At 36.9% G+C, this 26,418-nt stretch overlaps 1 protein-coding gene across 5 annotated transcripts in view; it reads left to right on the forward strand.

The window, feature by feature from the left end:
• LOC128857285 (uncharacterized) overlaps window positions 1–19,685 on the forward strand; it is a 206,783-nt gene extending 187,098 nt beyond the window's left edge. For 4 of the 5 annotated variants that reach the window (XM_054092977.1, XM_054092979.1, XM_054092980.1 and 1 more), the window contains 7 exons: window positions 4,070–4,440; window positions 5,362–6,252; window positions 12,370–12,800; window positions 13,141–14,387; window positions 14,451–14,521; window positions 14,603–14,706; window positions 17,548–19,685. In XM_054092977.1, coding sequence (XP_053948952.1) covers window positions 4,070–4,440; window positions 5,362–6,252; window positions 12,370–12,800; window positions 13,141–14,387; window positions 14,451–14,521; window positions 14,603–14,706; window positions 17,548–17,821 — 3,389 coding nt within the window. In that variant the 3' untranslated portion in view covers window positions 17,822–19,685. Of the gene's footprint in view, window positions 1–4,069; window positions 4,441–5,361; window positions 6,253–8,952; window positions 9,041–12,369; window positions 12,801–13,140; window positions 14,388–14,450; window positions 14,522–14,602; window positions 14,707–17,547 lie in introns of those variants that run through there. The other variant, XM_054092982.1, reaches the window with a different exon arrangement.
• Window positions 19,686–26,418: the final 6,733 nt, after the last annotated feature.

A 26,418-nucleotide genomic window follows, 5' to 3' on the forward strand; every position in this document is an offset into this window, starting at 1 on the left:
TGTGTCAGTGACAGTTGACAGTGCAACCTAACGTAAATTTGAAAAAACATAAAACAAAAAAAACGTCGAATCTACTCTTGAACTGCGAGTACTTTTGCGGCTGCTGGTGGGCGTAAAACAACTAACTTTTTATGAAAATTTTATCGTATTAGTGAATGCTAATCAAATTTTGAAATATTTTCGTTGATTAAATTTTTATTTTCACATTTTCCTATAGTTAGCTTTACTGGAAGTATGCTAAGTAAAATATTTATCCCACAAAAAGTTGTAGCTTCTCATTTCCATACAGCCACACACACTCACACTCATTTATGTAGCACAGTTTAGTTTAGCACATACCCGTGTGTATGTATGTATTTAAAAAAAACAGTTTTAATGTGTATTTTGATTTTCACTATTCCGCTTTTTCTATAAAATTCTCCAAAATGTTTTTTCCTGATTGGAGGTGTATGCATTTTTTTCTAAAATACTTTTAAATCATTACAAGTAACTCTCCTTTAGAAGAAACGGAAAGAACAAATGGGGATGTATGTATTAGAGATGTACTTTTTTCGGGATCTCGTTATGAAAATTCCAAAATCTCGGGATCAGTTCCGAGACCTCGGAATCAGTCCCGGGATATAGATATTCATTATTTTGCAACAACTTAATTTTTGAGAAACTTTCCTTCCATATAATAAATAAATAGGTTTTAAATATACTTTTTTTTTATTAAAAAGAAAGTTGATTCTTTGTCAACAAAATTTAAAAAAAATAGTATAGTCAAATTTATACGATTTTTAGCATACTTATTACTTTCCCGGGTGCAGCGATGTTCCTAATCAGTTGGCTATGCCCAACATAAGGAGTGATGAAAATTTCGAGAATTTCCACCTAAGTTGGATTGGGCACTGAAGTTTTTTCTAACAGCGGTCGCCCCTTGGCTGGCAATAGCGAACCTCCGAGTGTATTTCTGCAATGAAAAAGCTCCTCATAAAAAATATCTGCCGTTTGGAGTCGGATTGAAACTGTAGGTAGCTCCATTTTTGAAACAACATCAAGACGCACGCCACAAAGAGGAGGAGGAGCTCCGCCAAACACCCAAAAAGGGTGTACGCGCCAATTATATATATATATTTATATGTATATAAGTCCCCTAATCAATCTTCCCAGCGGAAGGAAGGAAGCTATCTACGAATAAAATGGAAGTAAGTCCAGATAATACGGACTTAGTGCTATTCAATTAGCACTTAAAACATCCACTAAACACCTAGGTTTTGTTGTGGATAGTGACAATTGTCATGGAGACTGAATGAAAAGGATTGCAGGAATATATGTAACCGGCGCTATAAGCACAACTCCAACAGTGGCTATAGAAAGACTTCCCGACTGGCATCCAACCAAGTTAGTAGTAAGAAACTCAACCAAAAGATCTGCACTAAGACTTAAGATGACTGGGCAATTCTTACAAAGGCTTGTTGGTCACAGTAGCATACAGGACATAAACGGAAGGTCAGACTATTTTATGCCACAAGTAAACTTTTGCGAGAGACCTGGTTTTGTAATAGCACAGAATGGCTGGAAGAAGGGTTTAGAATCCGATTACCACACATACAACTTCTTTACAAATAGATTCTAAATGACGGAAGGAGTAGGAGTGGCTGTCTTCTGTGCGCAGTTTGATCTCAAAATGTCTTGTGCTGTAACCAAAGCAGCTGAATTAGCGTTGGAATTTACTCCCGTTGACACTCAAACATCTTCACTGACAGTCGAGCTGCTATTAAAGCAATAATGGTGGTAATGACTAGCTCGGAATGCATACAACACTGTAGATCCAAAATGGATGAGCTCTGCGAAAATGGATAGTTCACAATTTACTGGGTACTAGGGCACAAGGGAATAAAGGGATATGAGAGGGTTGAAGAGCTTTCTAATACAGGCATTCGCTTGCCTAAGATGAGTACGTCGAAGACGGAACTAGACGGTGAACGACGCGTGTAACTTATGCGAAAAAAGGAGTACCGTAGATCACATCCTTTACCACTGCGCTGCTCTAAGCACAACTCGTTACAACTGCCTGGGATCAATATACTTTTAATCTCTGACGGATGTTACGGAAAAAAGCTTAAACTGGTGACCGTAGATCTATTCAGATCGGCCAGATGTCTCTAACCTAGCTTAAGGTATGCCCCAAAAGAGGTTCATGCAAAACAATTTAAAAAGTGCAAAAATGCTTTCGCGGTTGAAAAAAATTCATATATTTTTTAATCTCGTGCAATTTAATTAAGCGGAAAATAGTAAGCTTTAATACACTTTACAATTTTCATACTTTAATATGTTAAAATGAAAAATCAAGCAAGTCAAGCGCGGTGAAACTCAGATACATAGGAAGCTGGACAACAAGATCGTACGGTCACAGCAAGATCCTCCTACAGCGACCGTCACTGCTCTTCAATAAAGGATTTACGGTTCGTTTTCCACCGAGCTCCGAATGGAGGACATGGAAGATGATTGGTAGATTCGGCACTGAAATCTACAAAGATGGTTCTAAAATGAACTGTGGTGTGGAAGGTGGCCTCTATTTGGAGACACTCAAATTATCCAAATCAATTCGTCTTCCTGACTATGCCAGCGTGTTCCAGGTGGAACTATTAGCAACCAGAGAAGCATAAAAATTATTAAAACACTACTAAGAAATTGGTGCACGAGTAGTCAAGTCAGTCCAGCAGCTCTCAAAGCCTTAGATGCCAATTCCAATTCACCCAAACTACTTTTACAGCGTAGAGAGAAATTAGAATACTATAGCCTGGTCATTGGCTTCAAATTATTCTAATAAGGCTCTCGGTCATAGGAATATAGAGGGTAATGAGAAACCAGATGAGCCAGCAAGAAAATCTTCCGCACTAGACATAGCAGAGGCAGTTGCTACCCCATTCAATACAAAAAAAACATCCATTGCTTCACACTACTATGCCTTAACCGAAAGAAGCAATTAACTACATGCATTACATCAAGAAAAACATGGCCATCGTACAACAACCGGCGGACGAATTACCTGTAGGGATGATCTCGCCCAAGCATCTCACGTATAACTGCAACCCCTACAGGTGACTGGAAGGGGTTCATGCACCGACTTGATTGAAAGTCATCTGCAGAAGCTGTCAGGCGGAGGTGGTTAAAAAAAGTATTTTCCACTATTTCTGCGAATGTCTATTTCTAACTGAAGCAAGACTTCGCTCTTTCGGTAAGCCTTTCTGACAGGATATTAATCAAATCTCGGCCAAAGAAATACAAATTTGCTGCTATACTTGGATCTCATGAAATGGATCCGATTAAAAAAAGAAATAAAAACAGAAAGAAAGTAACATGCAACCTCGGCGTTAGGCGTTAAATAGGATTATTACAATACAAATACTCAACCCCTTCAACAACAACAACAATAATTTATCTTTTTACAAAACCAAAGATGATCAACAGATCCATATTTGTTAAAAAGTTAGGATCTATTGCTTTTTTACTATAAAAGGATATTTTTCTGTCTGCATTTCAAAAGTTTCGTCGGAAAACAAAAATCCCGAAATTGTTGGGACTATTTCCCAATATAAAAGACGGCAATTTCCCTTGTATATAAATTCTAGTCCCAACATTTTCGGTATTCCAATACGGACATCCCCAGCATGTTTGTACAAGGGAAATTGTCGACTTTTTTACCACCAGTTACTGTATTTTCGCTACAATTACGAAACGGGAGTAAAATAGCATTTAAAATTAAAAGTCCTGTTCGACTATGTTGCCTAAAATTCCGTAGCGCCCAACACCGCATTCATTGATTTGCGCCGCCTTAAAGGAGAGTTACTTGTATGTATGTATGTATGTATTAGTTAGTTTCTACCAGCACATACCACACCTACATTCCGCTTTCGAATCTGCTTTCTCTCCTTCACTCACCTTTTCACTTTTATGTAATTGAATGTGCCTAATTTATCTAGTTTTGTGTTGTGTTTCTTTTAATCGTGCAATATGTTCGTAGTCATATTCTGTGAATAAATCCTCATAAAGCTCAATCCCCCATTTATCGCATTGTTAACAGGTTCACCATCGCCACGCAAGAAACGCAACAATTCGACACCTGTGAAGAAAAATGCCGCTGAAAAGAAACAAATTCTACAACAACTGGTCTCGCCGGCGCCCAATGTAGACAAGCCCAAAGTCAGCCTGGGTGAGCTCATCAATATGACCGAGAATCGCTTGCGTGCTGTCGGTAATGTGGACTCCGAGAGCGATGTCAAAGAGACGACATTCTCAGAAAACTCCGGTTCGCAGACATCGACCAACGTAGCAAATATTGCACGCACAATTGCCGATCCAAAGCTGGAGAAGAAAGTGACATTTGCACGACTGCTGAACAAAGTCTCTGCCGAAATGAGTTCGGGTTCAGACATGGATATCGGCCATATGGCGGTGAGTAACTAATTAGATATGAAATTGGGAGTTTCTGCATTGGCAGACGAAAAGCGAAACTAAAGTTTTCGTCTGCTGATGTTACTCAGCAATAAATTTCTTGCTACCCGTTCAAACAACGTGAGAAAAAACTAAAGTGGGTTTATGATTCTCAGGCGAAAAAATCCAAATTCTTGCGACCTCTTGCTCAGGATCCAGAGGAAAGAGAAGCTTTCCTGTGATCACTTCATACACTGACAAGTAAATCCCCATTGCACTGATCATTTCCAAACCTTTTGAGTTCGATATATTTGCACACAACTGTACAAAATCAAAGTGAAGAATTCCCATAGAAACTTAGAGTAGCAAGAAAAATTACCAACTTGATTGGTGTTGTTCGAGAACACGGATTTAAATTTAACTTAAGTGCACAAGATTTTAAATGTTCAGTATGAATTTATATATACAATTTGCTGGGTTGTCAGTATATCAGCTATTAAATACATTGATAGGGGTATTCACACAATTAGCTGTAACAGCAAAACTTTCAAATTGTTAATTCTCACAAGTCTTGTAAGTACATCCAGCAATTACCTCCAAAGGTGGGGAAGAATCCATATGATTCGTTGGAAGTTCATCTTGTCTGGGCTGTCGCTTCACTGTCTGCAAGTTTCTACAAAATATCTTTGATATCACAAATACACTAATATTAACCAGCTTATCAGCTTCTATTACAAGTGCTTCCTAATTCAATCTATTAAATCATTTCTACTCCTCAAGTGTTTGTTCATATTTTGCGTATGTATGTATACATGTGTCTGTGTGTGTATGCATTTTTTACATTTTACTTGTACTCTTTCCTATCATAAAACATTGTACTCATCCATTTTCCTGTTTGCCTTCTCCTCCGCCTCCGCCTTTACACTGCTGCACCCCCTCTAGAGCACAAGGAATTCGAGTGCCCTCAGTCTACCAACTGATATACAGTTCCGCGCCAGTTCAGTGCCACCATCACCGTGCACAAACGATATGCGTTCACCGCACAGCACTTCATCGAATCAGGGTAGCGATTCATTATCCAGTTCTGATCTCGCACTGACCGACTTCGGTTTGCGTTCGATGCAAACCAGTGGCAGTGAGATCGGTAGCACAAATCACAACGCCCATCTGCCACACGGTATTGGTATTGGTATTGGTGGTCCAACATCACGTAGTCGTATTGGCACAATAGCACGTCCAAAGGTCTCCAGTGCCGATTCCATCTTAGCTATGTTCCGTAATCTTGCTTCTTCTTCAAATGCCACCTCAACAACAACTGCCTCAAATCCCGCAAACACTGCTAACATAATGCAAAACGCATCTGTATATGTATCACCATCAACAACCCCAACCGCTTCTAGTCCACAAGATGATGCACCTGGGGATGATGAATCGTCCACTTCATCAATGCATACGCCGGTTAGCTTCTCAAGTGGTCCACCCGATTCGCCTGTGTTCTATCGTCAAACCACAATCGAAGTACCCGTTCTCGATGTACTCAATGCGCACAAATCATCTTCGACACCATCATCGTCCAATTCGTCAAGTTCGACAAACTTATTACACCCACCGACGATACTGCTGGAAATACCCAGCAATGGCATCAACAACAAGTGTCTATCACCGATTCGTGAGATGCCCACACCGATACCATCGCCGGCTCTCACACCAATCATGCCAAGGCCGCAACGTTCAAACAGTCCGATATTTCAGGAAGATCCGCTGTCAGGTGGTGATTACAGTGATGACGAGCAGAAGAGCATGCGCAGTGACGGCAGTGACGAACAAATGTCGGTGAGTAAATTTGTGAGATCGGGAGCTAAAAAGACATATTTTGTTTTTAATAAATTACACACTTTTTTCTTAATGTATTCATGTGTAAATATAGGATGCCCCATTAAGGCTGCCTATTTTGAATATAGTTGTTATGTCAATATGAGAATTGGTCTTGGGAAATTACATGGATACAAAATGCAAACAATTATTAAAGTCCATTACTGAAACTATGTTAAGGCTTGTAGATGCCTTTCGAAAATTATGGGATTCCTTTTTCTTTTTTTTTCTTTTTTTTGGTGAGAAAGATTTATTGCCCAAGCGCAAGAGCATTCCCTGTATGAACATAAGTAGATATCTTCGATTAGTTCCCCAGTAAAAATTATTCACCAACCAAATACTGGAGGATAACAAACTATTTACATATTCTGTTCCAAAGAAAAAAAAAACAGAAACTATGCGAATACAAAATTTGCAAAACTTGTAACTTGTCCCACGAACAGCTGATTGGGAGCTTTTTTTTTTTGGTGAGTGAGGTAAGGCTCAAAATATTTTCCCACTTACAGCGACCGTCGTCTACTACGTTAAGTGGTGTAGACACTAAAACAATCCCTCTTCTTCTTCTGGAGAAACACCCTTCCCGGTACTACTTTTTGCATTACTTCGGTAGGGCCCAGAACGGCACCCAAAAAGGGCCAATTCTATTCACCCACGTCTGGGTCCACCATATTTGTAGCCAGCTTGCATGCTATAGACTAGTCTTCTTGTGTCTCTACCTGTGAGGCTACGCTTTGTGTCGAAGTCTATCTTTTTTCCCGAAGTACGTCCTCGATATATCTCTTTACCGGATTCTAGTTGTCTTCGCGTTCGAGGATTTTGCTGATTCCGCAAATCACCTGTCACAACTAAAGAACGTGTGTTCAGCATCACCGTTCGTCACTTCGCAGTATATGCACTCGGGATCGCTTGAACTGCCCATGCGGTATAGATATTTCCGGAAGTATCCGTGGCCCGAGAGGAACTAAGTCATAAAATAGCCCACTTTCCCAAAGTTCCGTTCAACCCATTTGCCGGCAGCTTTTCCGCCCCTCTGCTCCTCAGTTCAGTGTCCCATCGGCTTTTCATCTCCGTTCCGCGACACTAGTGATGACGTGTTTCTTCTTGGAGTCCCATGCATCCATTCGTTTCCAAGCCATCAGGTAGGTGTTTCTTCTTGGAGTCCCATGCATCCATTCGTTTCCAAGCCATCAGGTCAAGTGATAAAGATCGATCGAGCGAAGGGGTACCAAAAAATTCGAAAATACTGAGCTACAACAATTATTGGATGAAGACGCATGTCGAGCCCTTCATGATATGTCTAAAGAGTTGGATGTTGACAGATCAACCGTCGGTAAATGTTTGCACGCGTTGGGAATGGTCCAGAAAGCAGGTAACTCGGTGCCACATCAATTGCAGGAGAGGGATATTGAGAGACGTTTGACGTTTGGTGACGTGTGAGATGCTTCTTGAACGGTAAAAAAGAAAAGGTTTTCCGCATCGCATCGTCATTGGCGATTGGCGATGAAAAATTGATATATTATGATAATCCTAAGCGTCAAAAAAGTTGCAGCCTGCCAGGTGAACTAGCTCCATCGACAGCGAAAAAAAATATTCATGCTTCAAAGGTTATGTTGTGTATTTGGTGGGATCAGAAGGGTGTCATCTATTGTGAACTCCTTAGCCCATCTGAATCCATCATTGGCGATCGTTACCGACTGCAGCTAATGCGTTTGAATCGAGCTCTCAAAGAAAAGCGGCCAAAATGGGACGGTAGGACGGTAGACATGACAAACTGATTTTGTTGCATGACAACGCCAGGCCACACGTTGCTAAATCGGTCCAGAAATATTTAGAGGTACTGATTTGGAAGATGGCAAATCTTGCCTCACCCGGCGCATTCCCCAGACATCGCACCTTCGGATTACCATCTGTTCGATCAATGCAGTTAGCCGTTATTGGAGAGCGGTTCATTGCTTACGAGAGCATCGCAAACTGGCTCAATGAATGGATCAAGTCAAAAGAACTCGAATTTTTCCTCAGAGGAATTCGTATGCTGCCTGCAAGATGGAGTAAAGTTGTAGCTTCCAATGGCACATCATATCATATATTCTTTATTTATTTAAATAATTCGTAGCTTTGGCTAAGAAAGCACGGAAACTTATTCTCATAGGTTAGGTTGGAATGGTTACCCAAGGACGCATTCCCTGACCAGTTTCGAATACACATTCCCATACCATATTTTTAATTTTTTGTTTGTTTAATTTTTCAAGCCTAAAAGTTTCTAAAGCCCATTAGTTTACCTCCTCAAGTGACAATCAGCTGTTTTCTTTGCCCACTACTTTTTTACAGTAACAATTTTCCCAGCAGCTTCCCTTCAAAATTTCAATTTCTCATCCTTGCAAGTGGTTTCGGTACGCGAAGGCCAAATCTTTATAATTAAAACTTTATAATTAATAATATTACAAACTATCCACCTAACTATTAAGTGATACAAATACATATCAGAATTTTCAAATTAATAGTTTTTTTTTTCAAATTTAGAAAAAGGCGGTCTTAACGGCGCACCCTATGCGCACATGTGACTATATATTGATGTTTATTTAAATTAATATTTTATATGCTACATTTTAAAAATAATATATCGGGTTAACACTTTTTCTTAAAAAAACACAACGAACACAGTTTGACTCAGATGATGGGATAATAATACAGTTCGGACGCAAAAACCATCGATGGTTTAGCTGAAAGGCAGTACCATTTCTGTTACAATGTATAATTATTGCTGTACTTATAGGCAGATTAATGCACATTAGGGCGGTTCACAATTAAATGCGAAGGGTCCAATGTTTTCTCATTATGATGGCAACTACGTACGGCATAAAGTCTTTTGTATGAAAGAAAATTGTCAACATTGCATTTGCACTGCAAAAAAAATTGTCAGAAATCAACGTGCGTTTTGAGTGACTTTATTGCACTAAAATTTAATGGGCTATAAAACTGTATACTTAGATGTTTTCGAAAAATTCTGGTTAAAAGGCTGACAGTTTTAATTTTTTGAAATTTGTTAAATTTTTGTTTTATTTTTCTACAAAGTTTGGAACTTTAATATTGTGGAATATTGTGAATTCTGACTTCATTATTTTTAAAGTGACTTGATTGTGTAAGCACAAGTGTACTATTGATTATTGTACCACGATTTACAAACGCCAATGCTACCCCATTATTTGCATTTAATTGTTAACTGCCTCATTTTGCATACCAACATCAGAAGTAATGCTAGTCTCTTCATAAACCTCCTTATACATATCGACTGTAGTACTTAGATTGTCTAAGTGTTTGCCTGTAGTTCGGCAACATTGTCCTCATGCCGATTTTCGATTGGTAAGCGTTATTTGGCCATTCGATTTAGCATTCCCATGTCCATGTTTGGGGCCGGAATATTAGCATCGCATTACTCTCACTTTTGCGTCTTATTTACTGTCAATTCTGATTATCCTGCCAAGTAGCAGCTATTGGCTTTCGAAATGTGAAATAATCGCAATAACGCAATAATGCATAAAAGTAGGTGGCATGTAAGTAACTAACGAGAATATGTTGAGATGATCCCACTTGGATAACTTAGAAACGGGAGAGAGCAGAAGCAGAGAAGTGTGTTTAGGTTACTATTTTTTGGTTACGAGCTGGAGCCATTTTGAGTTGAGCTTAGTCTCTAGATATCACTGTCGTATGGTTGTCATGCAAACTCCAAGGCAACGCGCATAGATGAGCCTTTATACATTGTTAAAACACTCCAATAAAGTATAGTTAGGTTCGAAGACTCCTTGGGAAGAGTCTTATGGAAAAGAAAATGGTGTAAAGTGCAGTGTTTTTCTGCTTGATTGCCGTTATAATTGCTTAAGCGATTTTGGCCAAGTCTAACAAAGCGCGCCAGTCATTTTTTTCTCGTGCTAACCGGCATCAGCTGAAAACACCAAGTTAAGCCAAGTCCTTCTCCACCTAATCTTTCCAACGTAGATGAGGGCTTCCGCTTCCTCTTCCTACTGGTACCGCATCGGATACTTTTACAGCCAGAGCGTTTGTATCCATTCGGATGATATGATCCAGTCAACGAAGCCACTGGATCTTTATTCGCAGCGCTATGTCTATGTCGTCTTAAAGCTCATACAGCTCATTGTTCCATCGTCATGGATACTCGCCCTTCTCAGCGTACAAAAGTAAAAAAAATATTCCGCAGAATCTTTCTCTAGAACACTCCAAGTGACGCCTCATCGGATATTATCAACGTCCAAGCTTCTGCGACATACGTTAAGAGGGGCATGGTGAGAGCCTTCCTTGTCATCATGTCTCAGTATTCGCATAATTGTTGAGGCTGCATTACAACCATATTTCCACGTTTCTTCAGATTCTAGCATATATTGTACTATGCTAGCACCTGTCATGCTCTCGCCGATATTTGAGCACCACATGCTTCGTTCCCCATCAAATCTAAAGCATTCTAACAGGGCATGCTCAGGCGTTTCCTATTTTTCTTGGCAGTATAGGCAAAATGGAGAGTCCGTGTGCTTGTATTTGTACAATACCTGGAACAGCCATGCCCAGTTAAAAACTGTTCCAACATGAAGGTAACGTTTCCATGTGTTCTCCGGATCCATTTCTGTATGTCGGGGATCATAGTGAAAGTGGTTCTTCCCTTCCCACTATCGTTCCATTCGGTCTGCCAGCCTTCTGTCGATCATTACCCCTAAATATTTTATGGGTAATGATTTTATTTCCATTTCTCAGTAAAAACTACGCTTTTAATGCATGTTGTGTACATGTTTCCAAAACTTCTGGTATCACTTGCAGTGTTTTTTAGCACGGCGTTAGGGATTCCATTAATGCCCGGTGCTTTTTGTAATTTAATTATTTTGCCTTGATCCAGAAAGAGGTTTGTTACTATGTGTATCATTTTAGCGTGTGGTAGCAGCATGCTAGTACACCCATTCTGGATTTTTTTTAACAATTTTATAAGCGTTACTCCATGGACTCGCATCTACCTCACTTAGGAGGCTATCAAAAGCCTCCGCCTTGCTTTTTGCTATGGCCTTTTTCAGTGCTAGGCGTTTGGCTTTGTATTCTGCCCACAGCTGTTCCCCTCTGGCCTATTTCTTTTGCGCTGATGCTTTCTCCGCAGTTTGTGGCATTCGCTTCTGAAATGCGCGATGTCGTCATTCCACCAACAATTGGGTGCTCTCCCGTTTCCTCGGCATTTACGAGGCATTGCAGCATCACACGCAACTGATAGTTGGCGTATTATGCAGTTGGCTTGCAGGTTTGCTGTGCCTCTAGCTTCCTCTATTTTCTCTAGAAAGTACAAGAGCATTTCTTCGTTTAAAGTGTTGGCTCCTCGACCGTCTTCGATTCACCCTTTCCATAAAAATCGTACCACATTTTGCAGCTATTCCTCCAATCACACCATCCAACTTCGAACCAACTGCGAAGACGCTCACTGTACCTCACGACATACAGAATCCAAATGGTAAGAGAGCGAAGAGCTCTCTGTGAAATAAGAAACTTAATAGTAAGTAGTAGTGAGCCAACATCAGACCATTAACCGGCAACGAGTTTCAAGGAATCAGCTGATTTGTTGCCGTAATCGGGGTTATGACAGCGGGTTGTTCACGAAAATCTTGTGCGGCATTGTGTTCGTGATATACGAAAAAAGTCAACGCAGCAAGTCCCCGGTGACGTGGCAAACGAAGTTACTCTCACAATTTTGCTCCGGATGGCTGAACCTGGTAATCTGTCATCCGTGACTAGACCTTAACCCCACAATACCTCCCTTAACGCGATAAGCCTACTGCAGCATCCGGTCGGAACAAAAGCAAGTGTACAATCCACATCTTTCATTAATGCAATCACTTTGATTTTCATAAATACATTCGGTGTGATTAGGATAAAACACGCAAAGTGGAGAATAGATTGTCGTAGATTGACTCGTAAATGAATGCTTTAAAAATGTGCAAATCACTGAATATTCAGATGTTATATTTTCTCTGATGTTGCATTTGTTTTTTTGTTTTATTTTTTTTGCTTTACTCAAATTTTTCCAAGGAGAAGATTGTACTGGACCTGCAAACGGGTAAAACACATGTCATAATTGATAGTGACGTGGAGACGCCACCGACTGACACGGCTACCACCTCGATGGCTGGTCAGAATAAGTCAGCGGATTCACTCAATAGATTGCCGTTATTGCGGTTCTCACCACCGACGCCCACAACAAGTGGACTGAAGCCATCTACTTCCATTCACAATGCTGGGACAGTGGCTTTGAAGCCACCAGCGATTGTCATCGATGTGGAGCCACCGACGCCAGAGGAGAAAACACCTCGACCACGTGATCTGATTATACCAACACTGACTGTAGAACATCCGAGTCCAACCAAGAATCGCCATCCGATGATCATATTTCCCGGATCGCCACCACCGCAACGAGCCAGCATAGGTGAAACAAGTTTTATGTTTCCAAATAAGCAACAACAAAAAAGGTATATAAGTAGAGCACACTGTTTTTGTTTTTATTCTCGTTTGTTTTCGTTTTTAGTTGTTTGCTTATCCTGGCGTAAGGCGTAGAGCATTTTTCTCGCATAAAGTAACGGTAGTTTACTATTAGTTTCAAGTAGAATACATAGTTTCTTTTAGGCGAGAGTTTCACTTCGTTTCAGTTTTCCCTCACTTATACAAGCGCACGTGTACATTTGTGTTATATGTATGTACATAGATTAGTGAGCCCACAAAATCACCTAGAACTTTGTAGTTAACCCTTTCTGGACTGAGAGCTAAATTGTTCAATGATAACATTTTTCACCGCCTTAAACTCTCCAACAGGCTCCTAAAACAATTCGAAAAACCAAACTCGCTAGAATTTCCCTTCGTTCCACCCATGATTACCGTCACTTCTAACATGAGTGAACTGGAATCGGATGCCGAACCAATGTCACCGGCTACAAAAACCGGCAATCCAGGTGGCTTAATGCCTCCAAATCCGGTTGGTATGTGCTATTTGAGTCCCTTCACAATGTGCAGCCGTGCCGATCGCACCATCTCTGAAAGCAATCTCAGCTCGTCCGGTTATTCGAGCATGGCAAGTCCAGGACCGAGCCGTTGCGGCTCCAGCAATCCACTATGCCCCGGCGAAATGGATGAACCCGGCAGCGGTCATTCCGGTGGTGGTCTCTCGCTGCATGTAAACTTATTGAATCGGCGCAAGAACTCGGCTTTGGCCAGCTGCAAAGAGAATATAACTAACGGCAAGGGAGCGGACACCGAGCATGGGAGCACGGGCAATAGCACCGATCAACTGCACAGACCACGTTCCGATTCGGAAACATTCTCTGATGAAATCATATTGGAGTCTAACGATGAAGGTATTGGTACTGACCACGTCGACGAGAAAATGGAAGACAGCCGTTTGAGCAACAACCGCTTTAAAACATTTGGCGCTTTCATGGCACAACACGTACTAGTCGAAGTGGATGAGCCACAGCAGCAAACGGCAAGCACTAGTGCCACCAGTGGAGGCACCACCACCAATCAAATGGCACAACTGCAACTGCCTTCTATAGTGATACAAATCGACGGTACCGAAAAGGGACTATCGCCGGTGTCATCACGTTCTGAAAGCCCGCTAAGCGAACGAGCTAGCATGGGCCGTTTCTCGCCCCATTTCTACGGGCGCAAGGATCAATTGCCGTTCACCGATTCAGATGGTCTTTATGACTTTCCATCATCGGATGGCAAAGGCGCCTCCTTCACTCATCAGCGTCGCAGTAGCAGCAAAAAGCGCGAACGTAAGTCATCGAAATGTTCTTCAACACAATCGCCTACAAAACAACAACTCGACATACCGAGTAAGGAGTCATTGACCACATCGACAACCACACCGAGCAGTAGTGGACACATATGCAATAAGCATTGTCTTTCGCATCATCATCCGTGTCCTGCATCGGCGGTTACCACACGAAAGAGTCCCAAAAGACGACTCAATAACAGACCACCTGTGGCGAGTAGTTCCTCTTCATCGGAAAGTCTTATTTCACCGAAGGAGTTGACGGTCTCAAGACCACTTCCGCGACGTAAGTTGGGCATGGTAAGGCGTGTTGAAGAACAGTTTTTAATGTAGCTCTTGAAATTTTCAGGTCTTAATTCACCAAATCGAGAAAAACGGCCGCGCAAACAGGAGAGTCTAAGTGAAGAAGAGGTGGCTGATGTAAGGAGCTCCCAAGCCTTTCTTACTGATTGATTTTTAATTTTTACCATATTTTTAATTTATTATTCTGTGTTCTTAAAGGCCTTGTTGCGGCGAATTGCACCCAGCATTGTGAAGGAAGACACTGAAACAGTTAAGCCAAAATGCAAAATAAATCGTTTGCGTGCGATCGGAAATCAAATAAGGTCGGTACGAGTGTAATATTTAAGTCTAGCTAGAAACTGTCAACAATCTTATAAAATATGTTTAAGTAGGCCAAAAGCCAGCTTGAAGTTCGCATGTATTTTCCATCCTAGTATGTACCATGCTTACCTCCTGATAAGCCACAAGCTTCCTTATCTATAAATAAATGAAAGGTAAAATGGCTATTTTCGAAAAATACTTCAAATTTAAGGGACCAGCGTTGTCACGTCACTTAATCTTGTCATCTGCTTTGAAAGACAAAACTTGCTTCCCTTCCAACATGCCTCATTGCCAGTGAAAATAATGCGTTGTTATAAGCAGACAATTAATGCAGAAAAGTACTGCAATTGTCTACAGCATTTGTTTAAATTTTATACGTGCCTCAGCCCCTCAATGCAGCATATCTATCCGCATGAGACCTGATCCCAATTTATTCTGCTGTTATTCGTTCTTCTAATAAAGCAATTGCGCGACTCTTTGACTGCAATCTGGTTGGGCATTGGCTAACGTTCTGGAATCCATATCTAAATACATTTTAGCGGGTGTTCCCATCAATCAGCTTAGACCCGTCCATCTAACAAATTTCAGATATTTCGTCGATCAATAGTGCAATCTGCGAAGCTCCGTGGGATTTTGAATATTACCAAAGCAAGACTTTGGACCTAGCAAAGTTCAAGGCCAATATGATTTAAGTTTTTTCTGTATCGGTATGATTAGGCCAGCTTTTTTACTTTCAACACAGCATAGTTTTCTAGCTTTCCAAGCAATTCGACTGAGAACTAGAAGATCTGAGGCTAGAAACGACATAATGGAATAATCCCAACTCTACACCTTTTAGACCTATTTTCTTATCAATTCTGGGCCAGAAAGGCTTCACAATCTTTCGAGTCGTAGTTACAGCTCAACAATTACTAAACTTACGAATATCCACTTATGAATGATTAGTCGCGAAGTACTTATAGTATACCTACCAAAATGAATGTTTAATGCAAACCACTAGTCAAAAGAGAGAACAGACGCACCTAATGGCTTCGAGAGCTCCAAACATCCAACCCCAACCCCACTTTTATATCAATCTTTTTTATATTATTCCAGCCTAAAAGCCACGGCAATGTTCTAGTCTAACAACTCGTATAATGTTCAAGGCAAAACCTCTTCTAGTAACTTCCTTTCAATTTGTATTCAACTTATAGCAACAATTACCGCCCATTGGTTATGGATGCCATGAATTAATGTGGCTATCCCACAGATCCGGTGAACAGTACACAGCAGCCCGTCTTCATTCGTGGTATTGAATTCATCTAAAAACTGAAAAGTATCAGTAAACCTAGCCAGCCCCACTCCCAGTATCTACAAATCTAAACGTGGACTGAGATGTTTTTCTGTACCCAAGACACTTTGTTGGATGAGAAGAGATGAATAATAGGTTAAGTTGGGTTGTCGCCAATTTTCCACTATGGGACACAGTCAGGTACATAGCTCATTGTGATGCCGCGTGGAGATCTTGTCCTTACATCCACTTAAATCAATCCAAGCTTTCTACAAACTTTAGAATATCCCTGATTTTCTTCGAACTCATTAAAAAATTATCTGTTACCGAAAGTAAGTTCAACGCTAAGGTTCTCAGTGAAAAAAAAAATAAACAAGCAATCGAATTCTGGCTTAGAATCGACTACTCGACTTCCTTGACTAGTATCCCACCCAAAACAAGCTTATTTTATAACTGAACTGCTCTGCTTATAATCGAAGAGTAGTAGAGGCAGCAATTAGTTGGGCTCAAGGGAATGAGCACGTTTATCGAACTAAGACTATCAGCTGACCTGTCCTCCGTCTCAAAATAGGATCCCTAGTCAGCAAGCCTTTCCACCTATACTTAATTTCAAATTGGTTTATCTAGCTTTTAAAGTTTATGTGTGTACTTAACACCGAACTCACAAGTCAAATTCTTTCTTTCAGTAAAGAAGCCCTTGATACATTGGTAATGGTAATAGTTGTACGGGTTGGGCTAAGGCCTTTATGCACTGCGACCAGATTGATCCATCGTGCGCCCCTAAGTACTTAATTTTAAGTATATTTCCAGCATTGTAAAGATCTGAACCAGCTCTTTAGGAGGGAGCATTTGTAAGACTTCATCCTCTAGTAGGTACGAGCCCAGGATTCTGTGTCTTCTGTGACCTAATGCTTCTCAATTGCTGATGAAGTGTTCCATGGTGCTTCATCATAGGTGCTCCACAGAGTAATCCGAGGCCCTTTTTTCAAGGGATAGAGCAGATTTTGCTCTAGCGAGATTAAATTCCAAGAACTTTTTGAAGTGATTAAGGCCGTTTGTGGCGTTCTAGTATTCCCTAGCTTAGGGATCCCTATTTGGATCCTTTTTTTTTTTTTGTTTCCTGCTTAAGGTTGTTTTTATTAAAGCCGAGAAACGGGTTTAGTCCAATAAATGGCCCTTCCACGCCTTTCTTGGCACAAATGTCTGCCTTCCCATTTTCCTCATGTCCTGGTACCCAAATCAGGGAAGCCTGATTAAGATTGGCTCTCTGAAAGTATTTTAATTTTTATTATTTGAACCCTCTTTTCATACAATTTTGACAGTTTGCATTATGGCGAAAAGCTCCACATAGAAAGTTGTGGTATCTATACCCAGTGTTAAAGATGTGTGTGCCCTAGGTCTCACTATTTCTGATCCTACCTCCTGGCGCGTTTTCCCTCTTTCATGTTTAATAAAGATTTTGTTTATCACACATAACCAGAGATATTTGGTTTCTAGCTTAGGGATGAGGTATCTCCATTCCATTTATTTCCCTTGTTACGTAACTGATTTGTTTTATCTTTGATTTGAATAGATTTTTACGTCGACTTAAGAAATCCATAAAAACTCGTGAGCGTTTAGCATCACCATCGGATAGCTGTCCAGAAGAGAATACCGACGACATGGACTCACCGCAAGCCACATCACCGCTGCTGCAACCGCAATCGCCCAGCAAGACCCGCATAGCCTTATGCCGACAGAAGCGACTGCCAAGCGGTACATACGGCATCACAGCTGCCGCACTCAACTCCAGCAATTGGAAGGGCATGGATCGCAGTCTGATCGGTGATGACCTAAACAGTGATTAGACAAAAATGGCCCCGGGCAAGTAAGGCATAGACCAAAAGGCGGTAAAAGCGAAAGGCTGAAATTTACGAATATTACGTAGTATGGACATGTGCATGTATATTCACTCATATGTATGTGTTAATAGCATTCTACAAATTTGTATAGGTTGTAGGCAACAAAGTTTAGATTCTATTGTAGTATTAAATAAGTATTTAAGTTAGTTAAAAGTTCAACATGGAATTGATTTTTCGTGAATGCTACACAGCAGCAAAAATATAGATAAAAATAGGTAAATATATTTATATCTGCATACATATAGAATAATTAGTATAGACGCATAGCTGTGCCCCGCCCTTACAACTAAAAGCACACGAGTACATACTCACCTATAAAAAAATTTACCGTCGCATGGCCCACCAGCTGATTAGCAGTGCTGATGGAATTTGTAATCATTTTTTCTATCGAATTTTAAGAATAATAAGAAGAATTGCTTTAGCACAAATATGAACTGCTTACCCGAATCGTTGACCCAAATCAGCCATGATTTAAATATTAATCGGGTCTGATCAAGCAGAGAGTAAGTTTCAGAAGAGTTTCTATGTGTACATATAAGTTGAATTTTATTTGAATGTACTAGAGTTTGGGTCAATCGGGCATATACAAGGTGGCGTAAAATCAATCGCCCTGTAGGCAGATTTATTGACACCTCTGAAGCAAACAGCTGCCGTATACACGCAAGGAAAGGGGCGCGTAAATGTTAAAATAAAGATTTTCATCACTCAAAATAGATTCTTTTTCTGTTTTGCTTTGGTATTTCGTAAAGGAGTTGTTCAAAAACCATATTGGATGATTAATTTTGCGCCACCTTGCAGCTCTATTTTTTGTATTCGACATGAAAAAACTTCATCCCATACATAAATGAAAAATGTATATGTAAAAAGTACCTAAAGCGCGTAGGGCACGAAATGCATAAGTCATTAAAAAATAATACTTACATACACACGCATACATACATACGTATATGTGGTTGCAAGTATACCGAAGCAATAGAATTATTCTAAATTCCATAAGAGCCACGCGGTTTGAGAAGGTCACAGAAGAGATGCTGCAGAAAAAAAAAAGTAATTAAAAAATGCATTACAATTTTTTTTGTCTTCAAACTGTGCATTGTGGGTTATTAGTAGCCACACCTTAGATATTTAAATAAGCATCGAAGTTTAAAATATAATATAGTTATATACATACATACAAACATACATATAGATGTAATGGAAGAAATGTGCTCAACAATTTGCGCTGTGTTAATTTTGTTTGTGGAAAAAAAAGAAAAAAAATAACACAAAACGGCAAGTAAAAGAACTGGTGACTTTGGTCGGATCGTTTGATTTATTGCGCTGCAAATGGTTAAATGTCAATTGAATCATTTACCTGTATGGTTTGCGAAAATGATCTCAACACCCGAATTTTTAATTTTTGACCGCCCTCACACATACATGCAATATTTGTATGCCACTTTTCGAGCATCAAGAGGAATTTTAAATCCCTTAACATTTTTTCTGCAATCCACTCATACTGACGCGTAAAAAGTATACGCAAATGTTTTCTAATGAATTAGCAGTAAAATAAAGTGAATTTAACTTATAAGCCCACAAATTCGAATAGGCTATTCATTGATTCATATTTCGAAGCGAAAACAAATTTAAGAAACCCATTGATATGACCGTGAAATCGGCACTGGATCTTGTAATACGCTCACCCTTCTATCCAGGAGCGGAAATCGATATAAAATAAAAAAAAATATTAGTAATTTGTACATACAATTTTTTATGCATTGAATTTTTATTTTTTGCTCAGAAATAGTAGTTATTACTTATACTATTAAACGTTCGCTTTTAAATAAAAATTATTATTATTTTAGTTTTTTTTTTTGGAAAGTAATAATCAACATTTGATGATAGCCAAATCTCGTTTGATTTTGAATTTATGTTTTGGTTTTTATTTTTATTTGAGTATTGACTTGTTTTTATCTTTACTTTAATTGTTATTGCAGTTTGCCTTTTAATTTTGATTTGAGGTTTAATATTTATTTGCCCAAGAATAAAAATTATTACTTTTTAAGTTTTTTTTTTTTTGTAAGTAATAATCAAAATAGCCAAATCTTTTTATTTTGATTGTTGATTTTGATTTAGATTTCAGTTTTAATTTTGATTGAAATTTTGTTTTTGATTTTAATTTTGATTTTTATTTTGCCTTTAATTTGGATTTGGATATAAAGTTTTGGTTTTATATGGATTTTTAGTTTGAATTTTCGTTTTATTTTTAATTTTGATATTTTTTTGAGTTTTAAATTTGGATTTTAATTTTTTAAAGAATTATTAAAAAACAAAAATTATTAATTATTTTTTAAGTAGTTTTTGTTTTTGTAAAGTAATAACACCATTTGATGATAGCCAAATTTATTTTGATTTTGAATTTTAGTTTTGATATTTATTGGAATTTTGATTTCGATTATAATTTTGCTTTCAATTTGAGTTTGGATTTCGAATTATGTTTTTTTGAATTTTGAATTTGGATTTTGATTATTAAAAATTATTTAAGAATAAAAATTATTATTTTTAAGTACTTTTTTTGGAAAGTAATGACACCATTTGATGGTAGCCAAATTTCTTTTTATTTTATTTTTGTTTTGAATTTTACAATAGTTTCGATATTTATAAGAATTTTTATTTTGCTTTTAATTTGAGTTTGGGTGTTGACTTTGAATTTTTGTTTAAATTTTGAATTTTGGTTTTGATTTTAATTTTGATTTGGATTTTTATTTTAATTTTGAATTTTGGTTTCGATTTTAATTTTGATTTGGATTTTTATTTTAATTTTGAATTTTGGTTTTGATTTTAATTTTGATTTGGATTTTTATTTTTATAGCTTTTGATTTAAATTTCAGCATAAATTTTGATTTTGAAACTCGATTTTGATCTCGATTTGGATTTCAATTTCAATTTTTAATTTTATTTTCATTTTTATTTTGGTTTTAATTTGAATTTAGATTTTAATTTTTAGTTTTTGACTTTTATTATGATTCTGTATTGCGGTTTTAAGTTTAATGTTGATTTTGATTTTAATTTGAATTTATGTTTTGATTTTTATTTTGCCTTTAATTTAGATTTTGATTTTGATTTTGATTTTGATTTTGATTTTGATTTGACTTTTGATTTGGATTTGGATTTATTGTTTAATTTTTATTTTGCTTTAAATATTGATTAAACTTTGATTTTTTGTTTTTGCCTTTAATTTGTATTTTGATTTTTATTCTTATTGATTTTGAATTTGATTTTGATTTTAGTTTTGACTTTGATTTTGATTTTGATTTTACTTTTAATAATAATTTTAATTTGGTTTAATTTCGATTTAAATTTTGATTTGGATTTATTTTTTAATTTTTAGTTTTCTTTAAATATTGATTTTGTTTTTTATTTTGCTCTTAATTTGGATTTGATTTATATTTTTATTCTTATTGACTTTGTTTTTGATTTTGATTGTTATTGATTTTGACCTCGATTTTGATTTTCATTTTAGTTTTAGTTTTAATTTTGAATTTTTTTGATTTTGATTTTTATTTAAATTTTGATTTTCATTTATGTTTTGATTTTGATTTTAGTTTTAGTTTGGATTTGATTTAACTTCAATTTAAATGTTGATTTGCATTTTGTTTTGATTTTTATTTTGATTTTAATTTGATCTGAAATTCAGTTTTGATTTTAATTTATTTCAATTTTATTTTTATTGATTTTTATATAAATTTTAGTTTTAATTTTTTTATGTTTTTTTTTATAGATTTTGATTTTTATTTGAGTTTTGATTTGGATTTATGTTTTGATTTTTATTTTAATTTTAACTTGCATGTTGATTTTAAATTTATGAACGGATTGATAACTCCCCACGGATTATTTTATTTTATTTTATTTTATTTCATTCAATTTTATTTTATTTTAATTTATTTCTTGTATACTTTTATTCATAAATAAGTAATCAATTATCTTTAGCTCAAAATGAATATTTTATTGGCGCTTACACCTCCTATTTGTGGCGTTCGCATTGAAGTTTTCCCGTAAAATAATTGTTGCTTTTCGATTTTTCCGTGGCTAAGAATTGCAGCTGTTTTTAATCAATTTTTTACTTTGCACTTTTTAATTAATTTCTCGAGATATTTGCTATTAATAAACAAAAATTTAAAAGCAGGTACCACAAGGGCCTCAGGGCTACCGACTGTCTTGCCTTCGACAAGCAACCTGGCTAACCTAACCTAACAAAAAATTATTTGCTCTTGAAGTAGAGTAATGACTATTCATTCGGATGCTTTCGCTCAAGAATAATGATTATTTCTCGACATTTTTGCAGCCGCAATTATTTTTTTTTTGCTTTTTTCTAATTTTAATTCTTTATCATAATTCTAATCTTTCTCCAGTACCAAATGGTATGCGCTCACTGGCTCTTGCAAATATTATAAGAAAGACCAGTAAATTGAATTCTAAACGCAATATATTATATTATTTTCTATGCACCAAACAATTTTTCTACAATTGTATTAAACAATCATTATCTACATTGCCTTTGCATATAAATTTGTTAATCGTCTTCAATCATTACTCATTTCATATTCGTGATGCCTCGATTAGTTCCAAACCAAAGCAATATTGAGATAGTTAAATAGGATAAGGCATACACACAGGCGCATTTGTGTGTATACTATATTATATGTGTTGCTAATTGTAGAGTATACATACCTATATAAGTAAGTACATAATAATACCAAAAATATATAAAAAAAAATTAGTGCATACTAAAAATGTGAAAAGAAGCTGTTAGCAAAAAAAAGGGATTATAAATAAATTTAAGGATTTATGAAAGAAAATCGATACACTTACATGAATATTATAGCAGTGAAGAGTAGAATACCTAAGTAGGAGACTAAGCACAATGTTAGGCTCAGTTTGTAATTCATCTACTAGATATAAATATATTTGCAAATGTAGATATTGTAGATTATATAAAATTTAAAAGAGTACCAGTTATAATGCACTTTTCAATTATTCTTGGTATGTGCCTACATACACACATACAAAATTATAAGGCCCATCGAGAAAAATGATATTGCAATAGTTTAGTTACGTACCAATTAATCGCAAATATGCATACACTTTGACATACATACATACATATGCATGCATATACATATATACATGCCTAGTTAATGTATTTGCGTTTAACGTTCGTATTAACATGTATACATACATACATACATATACTCCGTTGCAAAGTCATAAAAGCACGTCCTACTGAGAGCACCTCATTTTCACTATTTACTCGTAGGTATCTAAAAAACTTGCGAAGTAGGGGCATTCATTTTGAGGGGAAGTTGCAAGTTTTTACTTGATGAATTTTCAATTGTAAAAATTTCCAGGTGAGAAGTACAGCTGATCGCAAAGTAAAAATAAACACGAATTAAAATTTGCAAATTGAATCAAAGTTCTAAATCTAATTAAAAATGGTGCTTAAAATGAAAAATATAAGCAAATATATTTCAGTTAAAATTTATAAAGTTTATTTGAGTATGTACATATATACCTATGAAATGTTTTTTTTTTTCAATTTCAAACGACTATTAACAAAAAATGGTTACAAATTTAATCCTCAAAATAATAGCGACACATTTTTCCCATCTCTCAGGCAATTTGTGGATGTCGGGCCAAAAAAATTGGCCGTCTTTGGCCGCAAACCAATCATCGAGCCATTTTTTGGCTTCTTCGTGAGAATTGAAGCGCTGCTCGGAAAGTGCGTGGCCCATCGATGCAAACAAATGATAATCGGAAGGCGCTAAGCTGTGTAGGCCGCATGCACCAGCGGTTCCCAATCGTACGTCTCCATCAATTCCCGGGTCGCTCTTGTTCGATGTGGCGGTGCATGTGGCGGTGCAGTGTCATCAAAAAGTTACTTTGTGACGCCAATCGGCATATTCTGGGCGTTTTCGGTGTATAGCGCTGTTTAAATAGGCCAATTGTCGTTGGTAGCGTGCACCGTCAACTGTTTCACCTGGTTTTAATAGCTCGTACCAAATCATACCACGCTGATCCCAGAAAACACACAACATTGCCTTGCGGCCAAAGCGATTTGGTTTGGCCGTTGTTTTTGGCTTGTGGCCGGCGGACCATACGATCGTTTACGGTTGGGATTGGAGAAATACACCCATTTTTCATCACCAAAAAAAATCATGTGATGCCTAAGCTTCATATTTTACATTTTATTTACTTTATTTTTTTTTTTTATTTAATAGGAGGTAGCTCAACTAAAATTTTTTTTTAATTTTTGTGATTTTTTCTGTCAATAATTTAATCAGCTGTTCGTCAAACTTGCAAATTGTTGATGGTTTTGCGTTCCTGTACTTTTTTGATATTTTTCTCCTTGAGCGCGGATTCTCGGAAATTAGGTTACTGGGAAGTTACTGGATACAGGCCTCTAGGTGTGAACAAATTGCATGAGCTACATCCACAGTGCTCGCTATATGTATATGACTTCGTGTGGCTTCAAATGTGAAGATATGGATCGGTGGCAAAGATCAGCTCAAATAGGCAGATTATCGCCGAGATAGCAGCGTCACTTTGATAACTTTGACAAGTCACATTTTTGGTTAAAAAGGTTAAAGTAATGTCAGACACGTTAGCAAACACCCTTATAGGTCATTACCTATAGCAAAATCGATAAAAAATTTACGTTTTTATTACAAACGAGGGTACTTATTGATCGCAACTCATGCTAATAGACACAGAAACTATTTTTTGAATCTGACCTCATCTAGGCCAGGGCCTACGGCTCGCTAATGCGGATATAAACGAACGATAATTTAACTAAGTCTTATAAGTACGTAAAAGTAAAGAAATGACAATCGTCTTTTTTTTTTTTTTAATTTGGAGTGCATGCCAGTCATCAGTGTTGATCGCTCATAATTCGCTGCCATACCATTCACTATGATGGGACATTTCGCTTTGATTGCTTTCTGCATTGAAAACAATATAATTTCAACTTCGCACATAAAACGCATTAATTAAGTATCGTCATTTAAAGCACCTATGTGTATACTTAGTATTAAGGCAAAACAAAAAAAACAACAAAAGTATTTTCTTCGCGTTCAGATTTTAAGATTAGGCGAAATTATTGAAGCTGGCTTGTTGTATTGAGACTGATTTTGTAATAAAAAAATTAAAAAAAAAAATCACAAATAAACAAAAATGTATGTATAATTGGATAACTCTAACCAAAATAGAAAATACAAGGAGAAAAATTTGCAAAAATATGCTAAATAAGAATTCATAATCGTGAATAGTTATGAAAATAGTGCAATATTATTTATGATTAGTTAAACGATAAAAAAATATTGCGAATGTCTGCAAATAGTTGAAAAAATTTTAAAATATAAAAAAATATGTGTATTTCATTAATTTGTTGTTATTTGCATACCAACGAAGCACTAACAGAAAAATCACGTAGTGTAGCCGGAATTTTGGCTTAAGAAAATCATGCAAAAAAATAAATAAATGCATTCATGCATCAAATGCTACACCTACATATACACACATACACACATGCATATGTGAATATATGGCAATTACTAATTAGTTAGCTATGATATATATTTACATAAATCTATTTATGTACTTACGAGTGCATTTATACAACAAATATTAACACTAAAATATTATTAAAATGTTGTTCGAAATTATCTGGCTCAATTTGAGTTACGTAATATCACATTTTGTTTCCGAACAGCCCAAGAGCAAGCCACTATGTAAGAAAAAAAAGCAAAGCAAATCTCAATTCTTCGCCTCTCGCTCTTTCTAATATTCTCTATTCTACCATTTTCTACTACCCCAAGACCTTACATTGGAGCAAAGAAAATCGTCTTGCTAAAAAGTAGAATTTTATAGCTTAAAGATCATTTCCAATAAACCTTTGATGCAGTTAAGAAGTATAAGAATATCAAGCCAGAGAATATCAAGCGTTGTTATTGCATTAGAGCAGAGAAATGAGAGTAAACTTGAATAACTGCTTCTTATTTACATTTGATGTTTGCTGACAACAGTTGGCCAGCAGAAGTGTATGTAAAAGCGCTAGCTTCAAATTGTATGCTTTTTGTTTTAACATTTGTAATTTACAAATAATGAACGTAAGTCTTCATTTAAAAAAAAATATACATATTAATGCCTAAAATAAACAAAAAATTGGTTGATGTGCGAAAACTCTACCATACAGAACCTAATTAAAGATCGCTCTATTGTGTGACTAGTTAAGAGTCTGGATGCGGCTGAAAGCGCCTTTGAGAATATGTTTACATTTGTTGTATGGCTCTCACTGTTAATATAAAATTTTTTTTTATACTAGCAAAGTTCAATTAAAGAATGTTAATGAATAATGTAACGTTAATGTAAATTTAGAGTAGCAAATTTCAATGAGAGAATGCTAATGAATAATTTAATATTAATGTGAATTTCATTAACATTCTCTGATTGAACTTTGCTAGTTTAAAAAAAAAAGTTATATTAACAGTGAGAGCCATAGCCACAGT

Source organism: Anastrepha ludens, chromosome 3 (assembly GCF_028408465.1).
Source record: "Anastrepha ludens isolate Willacy chromosome 3, idAnaLude1.1, whole genome shotgun sequence".
Taxonomy (NCBI): domain Eukaryota; kingdom Metazoa; phylum Arthropoda; class Insecta; order Diptera; family Tephritidae; genus Anastrepha; species Anastrepha ludens.